Genomic DNA, 23,717 nt, shown 5'->3' with positions numbered 1-23,717 from the left:
ACAACACGAACTATGCCTTGAAGTTTGCTTTATTCAGCTCCATCGTAAGCTCCCTGCCCTTATATTCTACATCTCGGTGAATAAATGTAAGTGTGCCACATTTCTACCTATTCACCACATCCTAAGCCCAATTCCACCCCACGCCCTCCAACCAACGCCACCCATGTAATATCATGCTGGCCCAGCATCTCTCGTTGATGCGCTGCATTTCTTAAGCATTTTGCATAAGTACCTTTCCTTTTCGATAACAACAAGTCTCTCCCTAGCTCTCTGTGCAATGTGGTGTACTCACATGCATCTATCGAACAAATATTCAGTCGCCTTTCGTGCTGATCTTTATCCCTGCATTGAAAGAGAAAACGTTTCGGCCATAATTCCCCCCACATACAATTTTAGCAACGGTTCCTTATCCGAACAAGCATTAATAGAGCAACTAATTTATTCCATTAATAGGCAAGGTGTAAGAATGAACATTGACTGCACTATCGTAGTTGATGAGTTCACACATCCATTCTCCAGTGGCACCACATGATCTCTGAGGGTGTTGTGCTTTGGTGATCACGTCAAGTGTTTGCTTTCATCAACTTTTATTCAACATCATTTATATCATTTAACAACATATCGCATTGTCAGATTCTAAGAAGGGGAGCATTATTGTACAGGAAAACATATGAAAAATAATGCTTCAGTTTGGAGAGAAATCATTTATTGTCTTAAATTTTTTCTAACCTTTCACCAATTTGGAAAAATATGCCCAAGGAAATTTAAGCACAGTCTTTAGTTCTCCTCTGAATTTCCTTTGGGTCGCTGCATAAATGCAGGTGTTAGAACAAGAACTCAGGTACATGAGCAGATATCCACTCTCAGTGGCGATATATCCCGGATTGGAGTAATCTCCTTGATGGTAAACGCTGTTCGTCATTCTGGTGGCTGCAAAACTCCCAACAGCTGTTAACCTCAAAATTATGAAGCTGCCTGTTATCGTGAAGAGCAGGAGGATGGATGTTCTTCGGCTCTTCACTTCTGCATCATTCTGATTCTCATTTCCACTAATCCGGAGGCCTCTGCGTACACGATTTGCCAACAAAATACGTCTGACGGTTAAAGAGTTAAACAGCATCATGAGAGCAAAAGGCAGCAGCACAAGTGAGCTTGACTGCATCCAGCTGTACACAGACCATGCGGGCAATGTATAAACGGCCTGCGTTGTCCGACAGCCCCAGTGCACATTGTCAATGCTTTGTTCAGCTTCGTACGAAAAGAACATAGGGACACCTTTTAAATAGGTCAAAGCGGCGGCCGTTACTATAATCGTAGTTGCAGTTCTCTTCGTGCAATATTTCTCTTTAAAGTTCGGACAACAGATGGAAACAAAGCGGTCAAATGTAAATGAAACTGTGAACCACACTGACATATCCAAATTAACAAAAGTAATGTACAGAATGAACTTACACACAGCAGTGTAGGACAGAATGGAGTGCGGAAAGTGGTAATTGAAGATCAGATACACGACTACATTGAACACCATGATCAGCAGATCCGCTACAGCCATAGCCACCATGTAGACGGAGATACATTTGGAGAGACCACAATTTCCTCTGGAGAGGATCACGATGGTCATAATGTTCGCTGGAAGATGAAGAAGGAAAATAAGAGCACTTCAGTCAATCTGAAAGAAAAGTTTGTCTCTTTGACTACTTAGCAGAGTGTCTGCATGTGCCAAGTAAACAGAACACTTTAATGGGAATGAGGGAATAAACGGATAAAAATCAATACCAAATTAAATAATCTATCCCAGAAGAAAAGGGAATCGACTGTGTTGGAGAACATAAAGGAACAAACGAGCAGAGGAAAGCCATGGGGGGCGTGGAAGAAGGTCGGGTGTGGTGGGGGAGGAGTATTATAAGTTTTAAGCACCAATTGAAGGGGAATATTCAACAGCGACTCACAAGCGGGAGATTCTTCCTTAACAGTGAGCGCAGTGCAGAAATGCTGGAAATCAAGTCAGGCAGCCTGCGTGGAAAGAGAAGCAGAGGTAACCTTTCAATTTTGTGGGATGTCAATAGAAGTATAAACGCTAATTCTTTCTTTTCTCATTACATCACTTGTTTAGCGTCCTTGCAGTCCCACATTTAGCGTCACCATGGTGCTGTCCGATACTCATTTATGCTTGGTGACTGTCCTCCCCTGTCTCCTGACCACCATGTGCCACCTGACGTGTTGCTTATCTCCAACGCTGACTGCTTGATTTCAGCATTCCTGTCCGAACCATGAAGATTTTTTTTTGTACATATCCGTAAAGCTGAATAATGGAGCGGGGATTAATCACTAGTCAAGGCTTATGGGGAAACCTCAACTGGGCTGTAATGTGTTTCCTTGTCAATTTTTTTTCCAGCTTACATTTGCAATTCCAAATAACGGCCCGGAATAATTTGTGCCATTACTGGGAAGAGCTAAAAGGCTGAAGTAGATATTCATTTCTGGCAGTTGGCATCAGAGCAAAAAAAAGAGGGATTTCCTCATGTTGAGTTCGAATCACTGCAAAAACAATTTGAAAGCCATGGATGCCACGTCATCTATTCTGTGGCACAACCGGAAGCAAATGACGACATTTAAGATTTTTTTCACTGACTGTACTTATACCTACGTGTGTGAAATCGTGGAAATTACTCCAAAACTACGTTTTATATTGCTCATGCCCGCTGATGCTCATGAAATTCCCCTGGCCCATTGAGATGGCCAGGAATTGTTTTCATGTTGCATCGTTTCATTGTAGAGTAACATAGCAGCTCGGCAAAGAAGCCTGAGGACATGCTCTTCTTTGTCGCCTGAAGATGCACTTTTAACATCGACAGCCACCTTAAAGGCTGCCTGAGCGCTAGATACAGCTGATGGTGTACTCCATCTTGAACTGTAAGAGCCTGAGTACATCCCACAATAACATGACCAGATCTTCAGTGGTGAGTTAAGCCACATGGAGGAATCTCCGGATGCGCATTGAAGCATTTGTTGTTCTTTAAACAAATGATCGACAAATTATGTTTCCAAGAGGTGGGATGGAAGTGACTGTAGCTCGAATAATCATTCATTGCATATAAAGCTTTTAAAGTTATTATTGGGAAGAGAGAAGAGCTGCCTACTGGAGTAGCGCTTTATGATATTATGATGGGCAAGTTGTTAAAAAATAATCAGTGACAACACGTCAGATAGTCTCATACCTATTCATCGACAGGATATACTCGGACTTACCTGGAACACCAAAGGTCGCAAGCAGAGGATAGTAAATGTCCTTTATTTGCAGGATTGCGGCGCGCACCATTTCACGAAGAGGCGGGGATTTCCCTCCGAATTCTTATGTTCCACGCAAAGTAGATCTCTCAAGTATCAATGAGCCCCATTTATGTAACAATCTAGTCTCTGCTCGTGACATAATGTTGCACGTGATTAATTATTGTAACTGAACAAATAAAGGTTTTTTTTTCCCTCATCGCACCCGGGTCCAGACCCCCTTTGAAGTCACCAAGCGAATCATTGGAATCTCAGAGGAAGTGCACTCCTGACGCACCAAAATCCCCGGAGCTGAAGTGTCTCGGCTTCTGGGTTTGATATTTTCGCAAAAAAAAAGCTTGATAGAAAATGCTTAAAAGTGTCAGCATTGGCATTAAATGATTCTGTCCTTGGTGCTAACTCAATAAAAATGTGACTGGTACAACCTAACGCTGTTTTCGCTGATAGTTATGTGTCTCTAACATGACTATTTTGAAGTTTGTTTAACATCTCTGTTGCTCATCTTATAGCGATGCTAATAGCAGCGACTAAACACTAACACCGCTGTGGTTTCAACAAAGCCATATACAGCTCCAATCAGATATCTTTTTTTTCTGCACTGAAGCCCTCTTACAATGAGCTTTTTTTCAACTTTGGGTATATTTAACGAGACAGCCTCGATAAGCCCGTGCATTGAAGTGTTCCATGGATTCAGTATTTCCTGGAAGAAGAAATTACACCTCACTTTTGTCTGAAACGGACGACCCCTTACGTTGAGATAATGCCCCTTAGTGCAAGACCGTCCCACAAGGAGAACCACTGTTTCAGCATCCATCCTGTCAAGCCCCTTATATGTGTCAAGAAGGTCGATGAGTATTATATGTATCAATAAGGTCGTCTCTCATTCTTTTAAACAGGCACAAGCTGCTCAACGTCTCCTCACACGAAAATCCCACCCTATCTGGTTTCAACCTCCTGAACTTATTCTGGTCTGCCTACATGTTGCTATTAAATATATTCAGTTTATTTACCACCACCATCATCTGTAGTAGAGAATTCCGCAGGCTCACCACTCTCTGAGTGAAGACTTTTCTCCTCATCTCAATCGTTAATGGCCCACCAGTGCACGAAAGTCGTGACATCTTATTATTGAGCCCCTTCCCACTCTGCCATCGAAATGGCATCCCAACATCCAATCTTTCCAAACAGGTCAGATATATTTGTATTTTCAAATTATTCTAATTTACAGCTAATGCATGTACATTCAACTGATTCTCATCTCATACTGGAATCACGCTTTCCCAGAAATCAGTCTGTTGTAAATTAGCTCCACTCCTTTCTCAGATCATGAGGCCAAAACTGCACGCAATACTTCTGTCGTGGTCTCACCAAAATCACCGCCTGTAACTTCGAAATTATTCATTTATCCCCACCTGTGGTTCAGCCTGCTGAACAATTCTCAATCCATGCCAAGCTAAGGTGAATGGGCAATGAGGAGAGAGTTGTATAGGTATGTGAGCGAGAAGGAAAATGTGGAGTGTGATACGAGAATCAGACAAGGAAAGCTGGGAGGAGGCTGGACTGGAAGTCGTCAGCAATCCGGACTGATTTGGAAACCTGGCTTAGTTCAAAGTAATGCTGCAAATCGACACCTATATCAATGTCATTGGATGGTCACCCGGAATCTGTGACCCTGAATTACCGATTTCAACATTGCCTGCTTCAGCACTTCATTTAATTTGAAATTTGATAGCCACCTTTTATGTAAGCTGCCCTTCCAGAATTGTCTTTGTTCGATTCGAAGTATTTACTAAACTGTCTCTGCTGGTTTGCAGGACCACTTGTTAGCCATGTTGGAACATCAAACGTTTGGCATTATTCCTTAACATCATTTTCAGATAGTTTATGGATGCAGTACCTTCCTTACTCTCTTTCAAAATGCATGAACACAGTTCACTGTGACGTTCACCAATACATTATCACCAACCACCAACCACTCACCCACACATTATCTCCTTCCTCCCCCGACCGTCCTCTCCCCCCTCGCTCACCCGCTCCATCCCCCCGTCCTCCCACTCACTCCCCCTTCACTCCCCCCTCACGCCCCCATACCCTCAAGACTTTCCACCCTCTCCCTCAGCCCGCGACTCACGCCCCCCTCCTCTCCCTCCACACCTGTCCATCCCTCTTCCCTGCCCCTCCCTCCGCTCCGCCTTCTTTCCACATGACTTCCCTCTATTCCCTCCCTCCCCCGCTCCCTCTGCCCTTCACCTCACAAAACATGTCTATAAAAATGTTTCCCAACTTTGTGGTAGTGACTCAACCAGAAAATGTCTAGATTGAGAAGGCCGTCATTTTTTGAATAACCTTGCTGATATTGGAATTGAACCCACACTGATTAGTGTTACTCCACATTAAGGCCAGTTGTCCATTCATTTGAGAGAACCAATGTCCATTCATTAACAACAAAAGGATACTTTTCTCACTCCCAGTAAGTATGCAACCAGGTTTGGTATCCTTTGGAATCTTCTGAAGTTTTTCGGTTGAATTTTCTGTCTGTGAGTTATTTATGATTCTGCACCTTTCACTGGTTAGATTATCTGTTCACTTGAGAGATATCTGAATCTGGTAAGGTGTGTCGATCTGAGAACCCTTTGATCTTGGCAAGTGGCATTTGTGTGCTCTTTCTCCCTCAAGGCTTGAAAGATAGCAGTTGCGAGGCAAATGTTTTTTTTCTCCCACTTTGCAATCTCTTTTGCACCGACAATGATCTATCAACTTTCCTACAATAGCATTCGTCCACCATTATCAGCAACATCAATTTCAAATCTTATAGGTTTTTGGTTGCTGAGTGCCTGCTTTAAATCAATTGGACAACATTCAAACACAAACAGGTTACTATTCAGGATTATTGTTTGACATTGAGATACAAATGTTTCATCTTGACCTTCGGCTGTACTTGGCATTTTAAACCTCCGAGTATTTTAACAAAATATCAGCTTTTATAGGGAAGACACAATTTTTAGTGCACTTTGTCTCCAACCCTTATATCTTTACAAACTGAACTTCACAACAATTTGAGCCGAGTTACTGAAATAATTTTGGATTCTGGCGTTTAAATTATTGATATCGAGGAATGGACAGAACCAGATTTTTAAGAATACTCCTCTTGCATCCCAGAGACAGAATTTTGATTATAATTTGCCGCTATGTTTTGCAGTGCAGCTCCTCAAAAGTCTCCATCTGTCTCTGTTCATCCTCTGGGCAGGTATCCTAACAGCAGCAGGTCAACTGATTGAGGAATCTTAGAGTCAACCTAGGATCTCTGACCACTCCGTGTGATGCATTCGCACATGCATGCACAGCACAGACTGGGTGCTCATTTTAGCAATGCCAACTTACAGCTATCTGCGTTAGATATCTCGGAAACTTCAGATGTAAAGAACTATAGAGTGTTAGAGATTTCATCAGTTAGCCAGAAGGATGGCTTTCTCTGCATATATTTTGAAAGTCGAGAATGGGGAATTATAATACGTATGTCTATAGAGTTGGGCACAAATTAATTATGAGATCTTTGAATGGTAAAAACAAACTCGATTGATTAGTCTAAATGTATGCCACTTTGAATCCCTGATGCCAGAGTACAATTGAGTGAAAGATGTCTGCCATTGTGCTATGCTGTGAATAATTTGCAATTCTCTGTCACAGCAAAGGCCTGAAAGGTTTTAAGGTTATTTATTAGTGTCACGAGTCGGCTAACATTAACATTGCAATGGTGTTGCTGTGGAAATCCCGTAGAAGCTACACGCTGACGCGTTTTCAGGTACAGGGAGGCTGAACTTAACATTGCCAATGCACCGAACCAGCATGTCATTCCTATTGGGAGGAAACCAGAGCACCTGGAGGAAAGCCTTACAGGCGTAGAGAGAACCTGACCCAAGAGAGGAATAAAACGAGGGTGTCTGGCGCTGTGAGATTTCAGTGCTAACAACTTTGCGACCGAAAAAACACAGAACATACGAAGGTGTATGCTTTCGGGTTACAGGAAGGCAAATCAGGGCACAGAGGGTTCCAAAAGGATCACAATTATTATTCCAAACAATTTACTGGTTCACTGGAAGCCAATGGAATTGGAAGCAGTGGAACTTAACATTACTTTTGGTTTCTGATGGATCATTTATGATGTGGGGCATAAAAGGGACGTCATATTCAACTTTTATCTCCTGTCTCTTTCTTTATCTCTTCTTTCTTGACCAGGGCTGTCAATCAGACGCCATGAATTTCTGATAGTGTCTGATCCACCCTGTATGAGAGACAATAACGTGACGTTATGAAGAAGCCAGTTGAGGGTGACTTCTCTTGTCAGAAAGGGAGTGGTTGACCATGTATCGGCTGAAGAAACACAAAAAAAACTGGTGTCAATGGGAATCAAGGTCAAGTTTTCTGCTAGAAGGAATCATACCTGACACAAATGAAAGCGGTTTAGGTGGTTTCATTTCCAGGACATCACTGTGGAAGTTCTTCGGGGTAGTCTTCACGGACCAACTATCTTCAATTGCTTCATCAGTGACCTTCTGTCCATCAACAGATCAGAAGTGGTTTGCAAATGATTGCACAATTCCCAGCTCCTCTCCCAACTCCTCGCATAATGAAGCAGTACAAGTCCAGAAATGTTGACATTATATCCATGCTTGTGCTGACAAGTGACAATATGCATTTGAATCGCAGTGGAAGCATGACCTTAGGAGTGAAGTGAGTGAGACAACATATGTATTAAGCTGAGGCCTGTATGAAGGGAGAACAAGTGCAAAAAGAATTGGAAATGTGTCATTGGGAAATTCAGTGAAATGAGGGAGAATGCCTTATCTCCTGGCTTTGTATGAATAAAACAGATGCAGTAAAAGCGAGAGAGAAAAAGAAACCGATTTCGAAAGAGAGCGATGAAGGCAGCGAGAATGAGAGCTGAAGCACAGGCGTGTTAGGTAGGGGGAGAGGTAAGCAATTCATGAGTTTTATCTCCACCATCCTTAAACTGGGGCATAATGTAAGCTGTCAATACACCAACGTAAGCATAAAATTAATTTTATAGAATAACTGGTTAAGCTCCATAACATAAATTCAGAACCACATTGAGTGGCAATGTATAAACGGCCTGCGTTGTCCGACAGCCCCAGTGCACATTGTCAATGATTTGTTCAGCTTCGTACGAAAAGCACATAGGGACACCTTTTAAATAGGTCAAAGCTGAGGCCGTCACTATAATCGTAGTTGCAGTTCTCTTCGTGCAATATTTCTCTTTAAAGTTCGGACAACAGATGGAAACAAAGCGGTCAAATGTAAATGAAACTGTGAACCACACTGACATATCCAAACTAACAAAAGCAATGTACAGAATGAACTTACAAACAGCAGTGTAGGACAGAATGGAGTACGGAAAGTGATAATTGAAGATCAGATACACGACTACATTGAACACCATGATCAGCAGATCCGCTACAGCCATAGCCACCATGTAGACAGAGATACATTTGGAGAGACCACAATTTCCTCTGGAGAGGATCACGATGGTCATAATGTTCGCTGCAAGAAGAGGAAGGAAAATAAGAACATTTCAGTCAATCTAAAAGAAAGGTTTATCTATTTGACTACTTAGCAGCGTGTGTGCATGTGCCATGGAAACAGAGCACTTTAATGGGAATGAGGGAATAAAAGGATAAAAATCAATACCAAATTAAATAATCTCTACCAGAAGGAAAAAGAACCGACTATGTTGGAGAACATAAAGGAAGAAAGGAGCAGAGGAAAGGCATGGGGGGCGTGGAAGATGGCTGGGGGGGTGGTGGGGGAGGAGTATTATAAGTTTTAATCACCGATTGAAGGGGAATATTCAACAGCGACACACAAGCGGGAGATTCTTCCTCAACAGTGAGCGCAGTGCAAAAATGCTGGAAATCAAGTCAGGCAGCCTATGTGGAAAGGCAAGCAGAGAAAACCTTTCAATTCTGTGGGCTGTCAATAGAAGTATAAACGCTAATTCTTTCTTTTCTCATTATATCACTTGTTTAGCGTGCATGTAGTTCCACATTTAGCGTCACCATGGTGCTGCTGACACTCAGGTATGCTGGGTGACTGTCCTCCCCTGTTCTCCTGAGCACCATGTGCCACCTGACGTGGTGTTTATCTCCAACGCTTTCTGTTTGATTTCAGCATTCTTCTCCTATCCATAATGTCTTTTTTTGCTGTTGTTGTATATATCCGTAAAGCTGAATAATGGACGGGGGTTAATCACCCTCGGAGGCATACAGGGAAACTTCAACGGGGGTCTAATGATTTCCATTGTCAATTTGTTTTTCCAAAGAACATTTGCAATTCCAGATAATTCGTACCATTAATGGGAAGAGCTTAAAGGGTGAAGTAGATATTCATCTCTCACAGTTGGCATCGGAGCAAAAAAAGGCATTTCCCCACATTGAGTTCGAATCAGTGCAAAAATAATCTAAGAGACATGGATGCCACATCATCTATTCTGTGGCACAAGTGGAGTCCAGTGACGACATATAAGATTTTATTTTCACTTACTGTCACTATACCTACGTGTATCAAATCGTGGAAATTACTACAACACTATGTTTTATATTGCTTATGCCTGGTGAAGCTCGTGAAATCCCTCTGGCCCATTGAGATGACGAGCAATTGATTTCATGTTGCATCGTTTCATTATAGAATAACATAGCAGCTCGGCAAAGAAGCTGAGGACATGTTGGTCTTTATCGCCTTAAAATGAGCTTTTAAGATCGACAGCCACCTCAAAGGTTGCCAGGGCGTTAGATACAGCCGATGGTTTACCCCTGGCTGCATAATGTACTCCACCTTGAACGGTAAGAGCCTGAGTACATCCCACAATAACATGACGAGATCTTCAGGAGCGAGTTAAGCCACCTGGAGGAATCTCCAGATGCACATTGAGGCATTTGTTGCTCTTTAAACAAATGATGGACAAATTATCTTTCAAAGAGGTGGGATGGAAATGACTGTAGCTCGAATAATCATTCATTGCATATAAAGCCTTTACACTTATAATTGGGAACAGAGCAGAGCTGCCTACTGTACACATAGGAAGACAATTCTGGGCCGGGAAATAAATTTCAAGCTGCCGTTGTCCGCGATTTGTTCACCTGGATGATGTCTCGCCTCCTGCATGAAATTTTGGTGTAGCTCTTTATGATATTATGATGGGCAAGTTGTTAAAATGTTCAGTGACGACGCAACAGTGAGATAGTCTCATAACTATTCATCGACAGGATATATTCGGACTTACCTGGAACACTAAAGGCCGCAAGCAGAGAATAGTAAACGTCCTTTATTAGCAGGATTACGGCTCGCACCATTTTAGGAAGAGGAGGGGAATTGTCTCCGAATTCTTATATTCCACGCAAAGTCGATCTCTCAAGTATCAATGAGCCCCATTTATGTAACAATCGAGTCTCTGCTAGTAAAATCAGGTGACATAATGTTGCACGTGATTAGTTGTTGTCACTGAACAAATAAAGATGTATTTTTTTTTCCTCATCGCACCCGGGTCCAGATATTCGGTAATGATTCCCCTCAGCACCAAGCTTTCAAGTCACCAAGCGGAATGGATTGGAATCTCAGAGGGAGTGCACTCTTGACGAACTAAAATCCCCGGAGCTGAAGTGTCTCAGGTTCTGTGTTTGATATTTTCGAAAAAAATAAATAGCTTGATGGAAAATGTTTGAAAGTGTCATCACTGGCATTAAATGATTCTGTTATTGGTGCTAACTCAATAAAAAAAAGTTACTGGTACAAACCAACGCTGCATTCGCTGATAGTTATGCGACTCTAACATGATTGTTTTGAAGTTAGTTTAACATTTCTGTTGCTCATCTTATAGCGACGCTAATAGCAGCGACTAAACATTAACACTGTTGTGGTTTCACCAAAGACTTACACAGCTCCAATCAGATACCATTTTTTTTCTGTACTGAAGCCTTCTTACAATGAGCCTTTTCTTCAACTTTGCGCATACTTAACGAGATAGCCTTGAAAGCAGACGCATTGAAGTATTCCATGGATTCAGTATTCTCTGGGAGAAGAAATTACACTTCATTTTTGTCTTAAACGGACGACCCCTTCCGCTGAGATAATTCCCTTTACTCCAAGACCGTCCCACAAGGAGAACCCCTGTTTCAGCATCAATCCTGTCAAGCCCCTGATGTGTCTCAAGAAGGTCGATGAGTATTATATGTATCAATAAGGTCGTCTCTCATTCTTTTAAACAGGCACAAGCTGCTCAACGTCTCCTCATACGAAAATCCCTCTCTATCTAGTTTCAACCTACTGAGCATATTCTGGTCTGCCTACATGTTGTTATTAAATATATTCAGCTTATTTACCACCACCATCATCTGTAGTAGAGAATTCCGCAGGCTCACCACCCTCTGAGTGAAGATGTCTCTCCTTACTTCAATCGTTAATGGCCCACCAATATTCACAAGTCGTGACATCTCATTGTTGAGCCCCTTCCCACTCTGCCATCGAAATGGCATCCCAACATCCAATCTTTCCAAACATGTCAAATATTTTTGCATTTTCAAATTATTCTAATTTCCTGTTAATGCATATACATTCAACTCATTCTAATATCATGCTGGAAACACGCTTTCCCAGAAATCACTCTAGTGTCAATTAGCTCCACTCCTTTCTCAGATCATGAGCCAAAACTGCACACAATACTTCTGTAGTGTTCACAGCAATGCCTTGGACATCTCCAGTCTGACATTCTTGTTCCTTTACTGAAGTCATCTTTCATTGAAGCCCAGCCTATCAATTACCACCTGTCTGTTTGCCTTGCCTCCATGATTTCTTTAATATCTGGTATACAACGACATCTAGGTCTCTTTCCTTGTCGACACTTCCCCATCTATCACGATATAAATAATATTCTAACATTCTTTTTCTCTGTCCAACGTTACTTACATTACATTTGCCCACATTGTACGGCATCTGTAATGTGTCTTCCCGCACACTTAACTTGCCTAAATCAACTTCTATCTCTAAGCATCCTCCATGCCACACAGGTTCCGCTCAAGTTTTGTGAGAGAAACGTTGCCAATGTTATTTCTGCTTCCCTCATCGAAATCATTGATGCATCATTGAAATCGCTGGACCCAAGCCCAGATCCCTGAGGGTTCCCGAAATCACAGCCTGTAACTTCGAAAATGTCCATTTGTCCCTACCCTTTGTTTTCAGTCTGCTAAACAATTCTCAATCCATGCCTAGTTAAGGTGAATGGACAATGAGGAGGGAGTTGGATAGGTATGTGAGCGAGAAGGAAATTGTGGAGTGTGATACTAGAATCAGACAAGGAAAGCTGGGAGGAGGCTTGGCTGGAAGTGGTAAGCAATACGGACTGATTTGGAAACCTGGCTTATTGCAAAGTAATGCTTCAAATCGACACCTATATCAATGTCATTGGATGCTCACCCGGAGTCTGTGACCCTGAATTACCGATTTCAACATTACCTGCTTCAGCACTTTAACTTCATTTAATTAGAAATGTGATAGCCACCTTTTATGTAAGCTTCCCTTCCAGAATTGTCTTTGTTCGATTCGAAGTATTTACTAAACTGTCTCTGCTGGTTTGCAGTACCACGTGTTAGCCATGTTGGAACATCAAACGCTTCGCATTATTCCTTAATATCATTTTCAGATAGTTTACGGATGCATCGCCTTCCTTATTCTCTTTCAAAATGTATGAACACAGTTCACTGCGACATTCACCAATACATTATCAACAATTTTCTGTTTTGCAAGACTGGCATTACAGTAGTTCAGTCCAGTACTCTCTAAGAATTCTCACACACTGGAACGTTACTGGAACATTATGGGGAATTTACATTGTGACATAGGGAAGCGTGAATGATCGGATTATGGACTCATTTCCACTTTCCTCTTCCCCGATTTAAAGCCAACCACCAGCCACTCACCCACACATTATCTCGATCCTCCCCGACCATCTTCTCCCCCCTCGCTCACCCCCTCCATCCCCCTACTCTCCCCGTCACTTCCCCCTCACTCCCTCATACCGTCAACACTTCCTTCCCCCTCCCTCACCCCGCCACTCCCGTCCTCCTCCTCTCCCCCTCCCCTCTCACCACACCTTTCCATCCCTCTTCCGTGCCCCTCCCTCCGCTCCTCCCTCCTTCCACACCCCTTCCCTCCACTCACTCCCTCCCCCTCTCGCTCCGCCCTTCACCCCACAAAACATGTCTAAAAAATATTTCCCAACTGTGTGGTAGTGACTCTACCAGAAAATGTCAAGATTGAGAAGGCCATCATTGTTGAATAACCTCGCCGATATTGGAATTGAACCCACACTAATTAGTGTTACTCCACATTAAGAACAGTTGTCCATTCATCTCAGAGAACCAATGTCCATTCGTTAACAACAAAACAATAGTTTTCTCACTCCCAGTAAGTATGCAACCAGGCTTGGTATCCTTTGGAATCTTCTGAAGTTTTTCGGTTGAATTTTCTGTCTGTGAGTTATTTATGTTTCTGCACGTTTCACTGGTAAGATTATGTGTTCACTTGAGAGATATCTGAAGCTGGCAATGTGTGTCGAGCTGAGATCCCTTGTTCTTGACAAGTGGCATTTGTACTCGAACTCCCTCAAGGCTTGAAAGATGGCAGTTGCCAGCCAAATCTTCCGCCCCCCCCCCCCACCCCACCCTCCCTTGCAATCTCTTTTGCACCTACAATGACTGATCAACTTTCCGACAATAGGATTCGTCCACCATTATCAATAACATCAATATCAAATCTTACAGGTTTTTGGAAGCAGAGTGCCTGATTTAAATCAATTAGACAACATTCAAATACAAACAGGTTAGTATTCAAGATTATTGTCTGACATGGAGATACATATGTTTCGTCTTGACCATCGGATGTACTTTGCATTTCAAAACTCCGAGTATTTTCACAAAATATCAGCTTTTATATCGGGAACACACAATTTTTAATGCATTTTGTCTCCAACCCTTATATCTTCACAAACTGAACTTCACCACAATTTGAGCCGAGTTACTGAAATAATTTTGAATTCTGGCGTTTAAATTATTGATACCGAGGAATGGACAAAACCAGATTTTTAAGAATACTCCTCTTGCATTCCAGAGACAGACTTCTGATTATAATTTGCCGCTACATTTTGCAGTGCAGCTCAACAACAAGTCTCCATCTGTCTCTGCTCATCCTCTGGGCAGGTATCCTAACAGCAGCAGGTCAACTGATTGAGGAATCTTAGAGTCAACCTAGGATCTGTGACCACACCGTGTGATGCATTAACACATGCACGCACAGCACAGACTGGGTGCTCATTTTAGCAATGCCAACTTAAAACTATCTGCGTTAGATATCTCGGAAACTTCAGATGTAAAGAACTATAGAGAGATGGTTAAAATTGTTAGAGGTTTCATCAGTTAGCCAAAAGGATGGCTTTATCTGTATATATTTTTTTAAGGTCGAGAACGCGGAATTGTAATACATATGTCTATAGAGTTGGGCACAAATTAATTATGAGATCTTTGAATGGTAAAAGCAAACTCGATTGATTCGTCTAAATCTATGTTTCTTTGAATCCCTGATGCCGGAGTACAATTGAGTGAAAGATCTCTGCCACTGTGCTATGCTGTGAATAATTTGCAAATCTCTGTCACAGCAAAGGCCTGAAAAGTTTTAAGGTTATTTATTCGTGTCACGAGTAGGCTAACATTAACATTGCAATGGTGTTGCTGTGGAAATCACCCTGCCGTGTGTTCAGGTACAGGGAGGCTGAACTTAACATCGCCAATGCACCTAACCAGCATGTCATTCCTATTGGGAGGAAACTAGAGCACCTGGAGGAAAGCCATACAGGTGTGGAGAGAACCTGACTCAAGAGAGGAATAAAACGAGGGTCTCTGGCGCTGTGAGATTTCAGTGCTAACAACTTTGCTACCAAAAAAACATAGAACATACAACGTTGGATGCTTTGGGATTACAGGAAGGGAAATCAGGGCACAGAGGGTTCCAAAAGGATCACAATTATTATTTCAAACAATTTACTGGTTCACTGGAAGCCTTTGGAATTGGAAGCAGTGGAACTTAACATTACTTTTGGTTTCTGATGGATCGTTTATGATGTGGGACATTGAAGGGACGTCATATTCTATTTTACCTCCTGCCTCTTTCTTCATCTCTTCTTTCTTGACCAGGGCTGTCAATCAGACGCCATGAATTTCTGATAGTGTCTGATCCACCCTGTATGAGAGACAATAACGTGACGTTACAAAGAAGCCAGGTGAGGGTGACTTCTCTTGTCAGAAAGGGAATGGTTGACCATGTATCGGCTGAAGAAACACAAACAAAACTGGTGTCAATGGGAATCAAGGTAGGTTTTCTACAAGTAGGAATCGTACCTGACACAAATGAAAGTGGTTTAGGTGGTTACATTTCCAGGAAATCGCTGTGGAAGTTCTTCAGGGTTCACGGACCAACTGTCTTCAATTGCTTCATCAGTGACCTTCTGTCCATCAACACATCAGAAGTGGTTTGCAAATGATTGCACAATTCCCAGCTCCTCTCCCAACTCCTCGCATAATGAAGCAGTACAAGTACAGAAATGTGTACGTTATGTCCATGCTTGCGCTGACAAGTGACAATATGTATTTGCATCGCAGTGGAAACAGGAAGTTAGGAGTGAAGTAAGAGAGGCAACATATATATTTTCCCACGTAGGTTACGCTGAGGACTGTATGAAGGGAGAACAAGTGCAAGAAGAATGGAAATGTGTCAGTGGGGAATTCAGTGAAATGAGGGAGAATACTTTATCTTCTGGCGTAGTATGAATAAAACAGATGCAGTAAAAGCGAGGGAGAAAAAGAAGCCGAGTTAGAAAGAGAGCGATGAAGACAGCGGGAATGAGAGCTGAAGCCCAGGCGTGTTAGGTAGGGGGAGAGGTAAGCAATTCATGAGTTTTTACTCCACCATCCTTAAACTGGGACATAATGTACTGTCAATACACCAATGTAAGCATAATATTAATTTTATAGAATAACTAGTTAAGCTCCATAACATAAATTCAGAACCTCATTGAGTGGCAATCCAAATGTAAAACCTTATTCATGAAGCAGAAAAAAATGAGAAGACAAGTTGTGTGATCCATTGGGAAACAAACACGTTGTGTTGGTGAATAGCAGTGTGATCCAAGCCAAGCATCACAGCATTTAGTGCGGTGTGCAATGCCAATATGTGGTGGACGAATGATAGAGAATCAGGTATGTTACTTTCAACAAGCCTATTTTTCATGCAGTTCAGTGAAGGGACAAACGAACATGGAAGATGGAAGTGAATGGATTTTTTGTCAAGTTTGCAGATGACACAAAAAATGGGAAAGCAAGTTATTGTGATGAAACAAGTGTCAACAGAGACGTATGGAGTCGTTTGCGTCAGATGGGGTAAAGTTGGCAGATGGAATATTATGCAAAAAATTGTGAGCATTTGTGCTTCAGTTGGAAACAATAAATAAGCTGATTATTATTTAATTGAAGACATTCTGCAGAAAATCACAACACAGAAGGATTTAGGCGTCCTTGTGCATACATCACAAATACAAGCATGCAGATTCAGCAGATAATTGGGAAGATAAACGGAATGTCTGCCTTTATTTCCAACAGAATGAAGAAAAAAAGAGGGAAGGCATATTAAAACTGTGCAACAGATAATTCACACAACCCCTTGAATATTATGAATGCCTTTCATTTGTTTTATCGAGGGGAAATCATACTGGCATTGGAGGCAGCTCAGAGGAGTTTGCATAGTTTAATCCCAGCACTGCACTCAGTAGCTGGGAGTCACCAATGCCACCAATAACCGAAGTCTACCACTTGTGATGTACGGATTGTACTGTCCATTTACTCAGAAAATGATGATGAAACTTGAATGCGAAAGAATGAAGTGTCATAAGATGGTCTGCAGAAATAGTTCATAACCCTCACACAATGTCGTGAACCATTTGAATTTTTGGAAACAGACCCAGGTCAAATTTCAATAGGTTTCGCAAGGGAAGCAAACAACGGATTGGGTGGAATGCCACCTTCTCACCCTGCCTTATTTCAATCTCCTTTGATTTTGAATTTCATTGATATGAAGGGATGCCACATTCGATCGGTGGGTGGCACTTGTACCGAAATGCTGGAAATCAAGTTGGAATGTGGATTCCATTGTCTGAAATTTCTGCTGACACGTGAACACTCCAATGTGTTATATTTTGCGCCTAAACCAATACGTGTTGCAAATGACAATGGGTGCTTAAAGAGAATCCAATAAACCTGTCCAGGAAACCAGCACAAGCCAGGGAATCACAGATATTCATGTGAAAGAGATACAGGAACAGGCCACAGAGGAAGCGAAACAGGAATGGGAAAACGGGGAGGGAAGAGAGGTCAAAATGGTGTATGGAGAAGGAAACACTAAATAACAGCCCCAGAAGTGATACAGCAAAACTTATTGGAGACACATCACAGATTAGTGCACACAGAGAAGGACCACAAAGATAACAACGAGGAGATATAGCGAGATGGTCAGAGGTATCCGTAGTACATCCTAGTAGAATCACGTCATCGCTGCAGAGTCAAGATGGGTAATCCAACATGACCTAAAAGGCCATGGAGAAATAAGCAGATGGATTTTCTTGGGCCCTTGCGCGAAGTGCAAGGAAAGACCTCTCATCTGGTGATCATTTATCAATCTCCATGTTGGGTTGAAGCATTCCCGTGCAAAGATGCTACAGCCAAAAACAATGGTTTTGATTAATAAATGAAATAATACTTCATTCAGGCATGCCTCTACAGTTGGATTCTGATTTGAGAACCAACTTCTCAGGGATATTTGTTAAGCGGAGAAAGCTTTGTAAATACATAAACTGACTCACATGCCAAGATGCTGGCGAGCTCTGATAGAAGGAGCCCTGGTTTTGGCATAACGTTTCCCCAATATGGAGTGCATCGAACAATGCAAGAAATTACAAAGCTGAGCTACATTGGGAACAAATTGTCAATACAGGAACTGCCCTCAAGATGATCATTCATGAGATGGTTGTCATGCGTACAGCGGACTTCAACAATGTATGGCATTGGATTGAATCTAGGCAGCAAGAGGATGGACACGTGCAGTAATTGGATGTTTATTTGCACTCATATACAAGACAGTTCAGAAAACGTAAGCAATCCAGTCGTATACATGAACATGGAGGTGGGAAACACAAAGACCTTGCACAATTTACCTGAGGTACTTGGCTTCCAGGCTGGATAGTCTCTCTGAATTCATCGTTCCTTCAAGGAATTTTATTATTTAATTGTGATCCTAATGTTTGGAGTAATTGTACATCTAATCACAAATTGATTTGCACGACTTTCTAAATCCACCGACGTGACAGCATCAGTGACAGCAGATAGGGTAAGGAAGGGAGAAATAGGAAATTCGAAATAATTAGTAAGAACTAAGTTTAGGTACTTAGAAATATCCATTTAGTTGCTTCAGTAGGTCTTTGCCCAACGACCGAGAGCGGCAAATGATGTGGGCGGGGGCGGGTGGGGGCAGAAAGTGTGGAATAGGCTTGTAAAACACAGGACCAAAGGTTTACTAACACTAACTAAACTGACTTGAGAGTAAACGATCTTAGGTTATGGAGAGGGCTGACAAGGGCTGTTGTTGAACAAACAGCAACATATGAATAAAAATTATTTCTCATTTAAAACATGAATATTGAATTTGTAAGGTCGACGCAATTTCATTTTAGTGACATTGTGTGAACGTTTCAGACAACAGGAAAACACAGCAGGCCTTGTTGGGATGAACCATGAGATAGTGCCTGCATTCCAGAGGACAATATTTCTAGTGAATGTAGGTTGCTTGATCTGCAGTTGTCCGGAACAAGACGGCTATTCATGTTTAAATCCGCACTGTTTTTCGGAGCACTTATCTCATTCTTATGATTATATTGCTGATTTTAATTTTCCACTCCTCACAATGTCGCGAAACTACTGTGAGGTCACTGCCATTTCTGAATAGCCCTAAATTAGTTGGCATTGTTATCACGAAATAGTGAACAGGGATAAATGTAATCTTGAAAAATGGTAAAAAAAAACGTACAGCAATTATCATCGGGTTTTTAATCTATATGTCAATGTTCACTCCAAGTCGGTTAAGGCAGCCTTGAGAAGGAGTTCACAGAATGTATCTGTGATAGCTTCCTTGAACAGTTTGTAATAGAACGTATGAGGGAGCAAACTATCGTAGATATGGTCCTCTATAATGAGACAGGAATAATTATCGATCTTACAGTTAGGGATCCCGTCGGAAGAAGCAATCACAGTGTTCTTGAATTTAAAATGCAGATGGAGTGTGAGAAGGTAAAATCCAATACCCGTGGCTGTGGGTAAGACAGAATAGAATACAATGGAATAAAGGAGGGATTGACTAGGTAGACTGGGAGCAAAAAACTATGGTGGGACAATTCAGGAACAGTGGAGGACTTTCAAAGCGATTTCTCACAGTACACAACAAAGGTATGTACCAGTGATAAGGAACGACTGCAGAAAAAAGATATAATTAGCCATGGACATCTAAGCAAAGAAAGGACGGTGTTGAATTGAAAGAAAATATATACAGAGTGGCAAAGATTCGTGGGAAACTAGAGGATTCGGAAATATTTAAGGGCCCATAATGCCATGAAAAAGTTAGAAAGAAAGATAAGATGGAATATGAGAGTAAATTAGCTTAGAGTATAAAAACAATGAGCAAAAATTTCAGTTAATATATAATACGAAAAAGGGTGCCTAAGATAATCATTGATCCTTTAGTAGATGAGAAGGGAGATGTACTAACTGAAAATGAGAAAATGGCTGAACAATTGAGCAGCATTTTGTGTCAAAGTATAGCATATGTGACGCCATTGTTAAAAAAGAAGATAGACAAACGGCAGGTAATCATAGGCTGGTTAGCTTAAATTCTATAGTAGGGAAAATGTTTGAACCTATCACCAGGGAAAAAGTAGCGGAACATCTGGGTGTAAATTGTTCCATTAGTAAGGCATAGCACGGGTTCATGAAGGAAGGGTCATGTTTGACTAATTTGGTGGAATTCTTTGACAACGTTACACATGCAGTGGACAATGGGGAACCTGTGGATGTGATGTTTCTGGATTTCCAGAAGGCATTTGACAAGTTGCTGCACCAAAGACTTTTGCATCAGATAATAGTGCACCGTGTTGTGGGTAATGTATGAGCACGGATAGAAGATTGGTTAACTAACAGTCAGCAATGACTGGGGGTAAATGGCTGTTTATCCGATTGTCACTCGGTGGCGAGTGATGTGCCTCAGGGATCAGTGACGGGACTACAATTGTTTCCGCTTTACACAGATGATTTGGAGTTGGGGACCAGGTGTAGTGTGCTAGGAAAATTGCAGATGACACTCAGATGAGTGGCAGAGCAAAATGTGCAGAGGACGCTGAAAGTCTGCAAAGGGGTATAATAGTTTAATGAATAGGCAAGAATCTGGTAGATGGAGAGCAATATTGCGAAATGTGATGTCATCCATTTTGGTAAGAACAGAAAACACAGCACCACTGATTATTATTAAATGGTAAAACATTGCAGCATGTTGCTGTGCAGAGCGACCTGCGTATCCTTGTGCAGGAATCGCAAGGAGTTGTTTTGAAGGTGCAGCAAGTCATTAAGAAGACAAATGATATGTTATCTTTCATTGCTGGAGGGATGAAGTTTTAAAAAAAGTGAGGTTATGTTGCAACTATATAAGGTTCTGGTGAGATAACACCTGAAGTACTGTGTACAGTTTTGGTCTCCTTACCTGAGAAAGAATTTACTGGCACTGGAGGGGATTCAGAGGTGATTCACTTGGTTGATTTCGAAGTTGAAATGTTTGGCTTATGAGGAGAGATTGAGTAGTTTGGGACTAGACTCAGTATAATCAGGGGAGATCTTAACATAGAACATAGAACATAGAACACTACAGCACAAACAGGCCCTTCGGCCCACGAGTTGTGCCGATCACATCAACACCTACCAACCTACAGACCTATCTATAACCCTCAATCTCATTAAACCCCATGTACTCATCCAGAAGTCTTTTAAAAGACCCCAGCGAGTTCGCCTCCACCACCACTGACGGCAGCCGATTCCATTCACTCACGACCCTCTGAGTGAAAAACTTACCCCTAACATCACTTCTGAACCTCCCTCCCCGCACCTTAAATCTGTGTCCTTAAATCTTATAGAAAGATATGGGATTATGAAGGGATCAGATATGGTAGAAACAGGGAAATTATTTCCAGTGCAGATGAAATTAGAACTGGGGGTATGGCCTCAAAATAAGGGGGAACAGATTTAGGACTGAATTGACGTGTAACTTCTTCACACAAAGTGTTATGAATCTGTGGAATTTCCAGCCCAGTGAAGCAGTTGCGGCTACCTCATTCACTTTTTTTTACGGCAAGGAGAGATAATTTTTTGAATAGTAATGGAATGAAGGGCCATGGTTACTGGGCTGGTAAGTGGAGCCGAGCCCTCGAAAAAATCACCCATGGTCTTGCTGAAGGTGGAGCATGCACGAGGGGCCGGATGGTCTACACGAACTCTTAATTCTTATGTTCTTGTGTTTAAATTTCGCCATCCACTTTCTTTTGTGTAACTTCGAATAAACATTTTGCCCTTTCCGATTGTATTTCCATTTGAATGAACAATTCCTCGCATTTGCTGCAAATTTTTAAAACACGAAGATTCATCCTGAATAGAACTGAATGGCTTAACGTTCTGGTTGTTTCAAACTTGGCTTGTTTACAGCATTTTTTTTTTGACAATGTGCCCCTATTTTAACACAGAAAACATAATTTGATTTTTAAGTGTTTTATTGATGTTAAAGCCTTTGTTGGTGTCTACAAAATTTTAAGTTATTTTTATTAATTTCCCGAGTTCTGTAAGTAAATAAAGTGGTTATTTTCCCTCTATTTCCTGACCACCACCACCACCCCCAACTTTTTTTTACGTTTTCTGAGAATACTAAATTAAACCAATTGCTCTGTCGAAGGTGTAACGTTCCCCCCAAATTTAACATTCCTTCTCCACGGCCTTTCTTAAAATCTTCAGCAACAGTAATGCCTCTGTTTCTCTCCCAAACGGCCAGTTTACTGCCTTAGCAGCGTAACCAGATCGTTTCCATCCTGCCCCCACCCCGCACTTCCCCCCGCCGCGCCCCCCCGCCACCCCCGCCTCCGCCCGAATTAAGCGCGCCTCTTTACTGTAACACTTTCATTCCCTGTAAGTGCAGAACAACAGCAATCAATTTTACCTTTTCGACCCCACAAGAGTTCGAATATATCCTGAATATTGGCAATCCATTGTGCATCTCCTGATTGAAATGTAAGGTGAACATGTCTTTGTTTTTTTAAAATCAAAATATCCTCACCCGTTCTGGAAGATACAGTCAGCGGATCGTCGATATTCCAAGGACATCCCGTACTGTTGCTAAACTGAAGTAGGGAATTCTATTTTGGGAGCTGGATTACATCAGAAACTTCTAAATCAAAAAGCAAATTTGTTTAAAAATAGAAATGCTTGCATAGGTAAAGGAAACTCAATCTTAAACGCGTAATATAATTTTATTTAAAACTATTTTAATTTCAACATTGAAATATTAAAATCAAAAGAACTGCAAAGTAACAATATTCAGAATGTGAACTAAAGTAAATGGATCTTCATTCTAGGATTCTAGAAAATTAGCCCAGTACTTGTATTAGCATTTTTCCATTCCTTTCCGGCTCTTTTGACATTTGCTTATCATTGTCCCAAGTGCATGCGGCTCCTCATGATTTTCACCAACACATTACCTCTGGTTCGGACATTCTGATTTGAATGAAGTGCTTTGGCAGTCGGTGCTCTTTACTCACACTCAAACCTCAGATCTCGTAGAGTTTTAGTCTGATATATTATGGCATTTTAAATGCTCCTCAAAATGTGTGTGTGTTTTTAATACCGTGATGTTCCCCAATACTACAACAATTTCAGTCTATGATTTCCGACTCTCCATCATCCTCTTAGTAGAAAGAGCATTTTACTCAAATTCACTCTAAATCTCCTGCCAGAACCTTATATTTAAATATATGAACCTATCTCCTCTGGTCATTGACAGCTTTACTAATTTGAAAAGTGCCTACCCATCTACTTCAAAATCTGTACACTCCGATCGTTACCCCTCCCCTATTCCTCACCCCCAACCCCCGCCTCAGCGCTCACTGTTCAAGGGAAAATAACCAAGCCAAGCTGAGTTTCTCTTCGTAGTTGTAATTCCCTTGGTCAGGCAACATCGTAAAT

At 41.6% G+C, this 23,717-nt stretch overlaps 1 protein-coding gene across 1 annotated transcript; it reads right to left on the bottom strand.

The window, feature by feature from the left end:
• Positions 1–724: 724 nt before the first annotated feature.
• LOC145351332 (putative G-protein coupled receptor 139) lies at positions 725–3,319 on the bottom strand. The gene is made up of 2 exons (XM_080200951.1): positions 3,250–3,319; positions 725–1,629 (listed from the first exon to the last, which is right to left on the bottom strand). Exons 1-2 carry the CDS (start codon positions 3,317–3,319, stop codon positions 725–727), a joined length of 975 nt encoding a protein of 324 aa, XP_080057077.1.
• Positions 3,320–23,717: the final 20,398 nt, after the last annotated feature.

Source organism: Carcharhinus amblyrhynchos, chromosome 13 (genome assembly GCF_965287045.1).
Source record: "Carcharhinus amblyrhynchos chromosome 13, sCarAmb.v2.hapA, whole genome shotgun sequence".
In the NCBI taxonomy this organism is placed as follows: Eukaryota; Metazoa; Chordata; class Chondrichthyes; order Carcharhiniformes; family Carcharhinidae; genus Carcharhinus; species Carcharhinus amblyrhynchos.
Note: the sequence above shows the minus strand (reverse complement) of the source record. Positions and strands in the feature narration are given on the sequence as shown.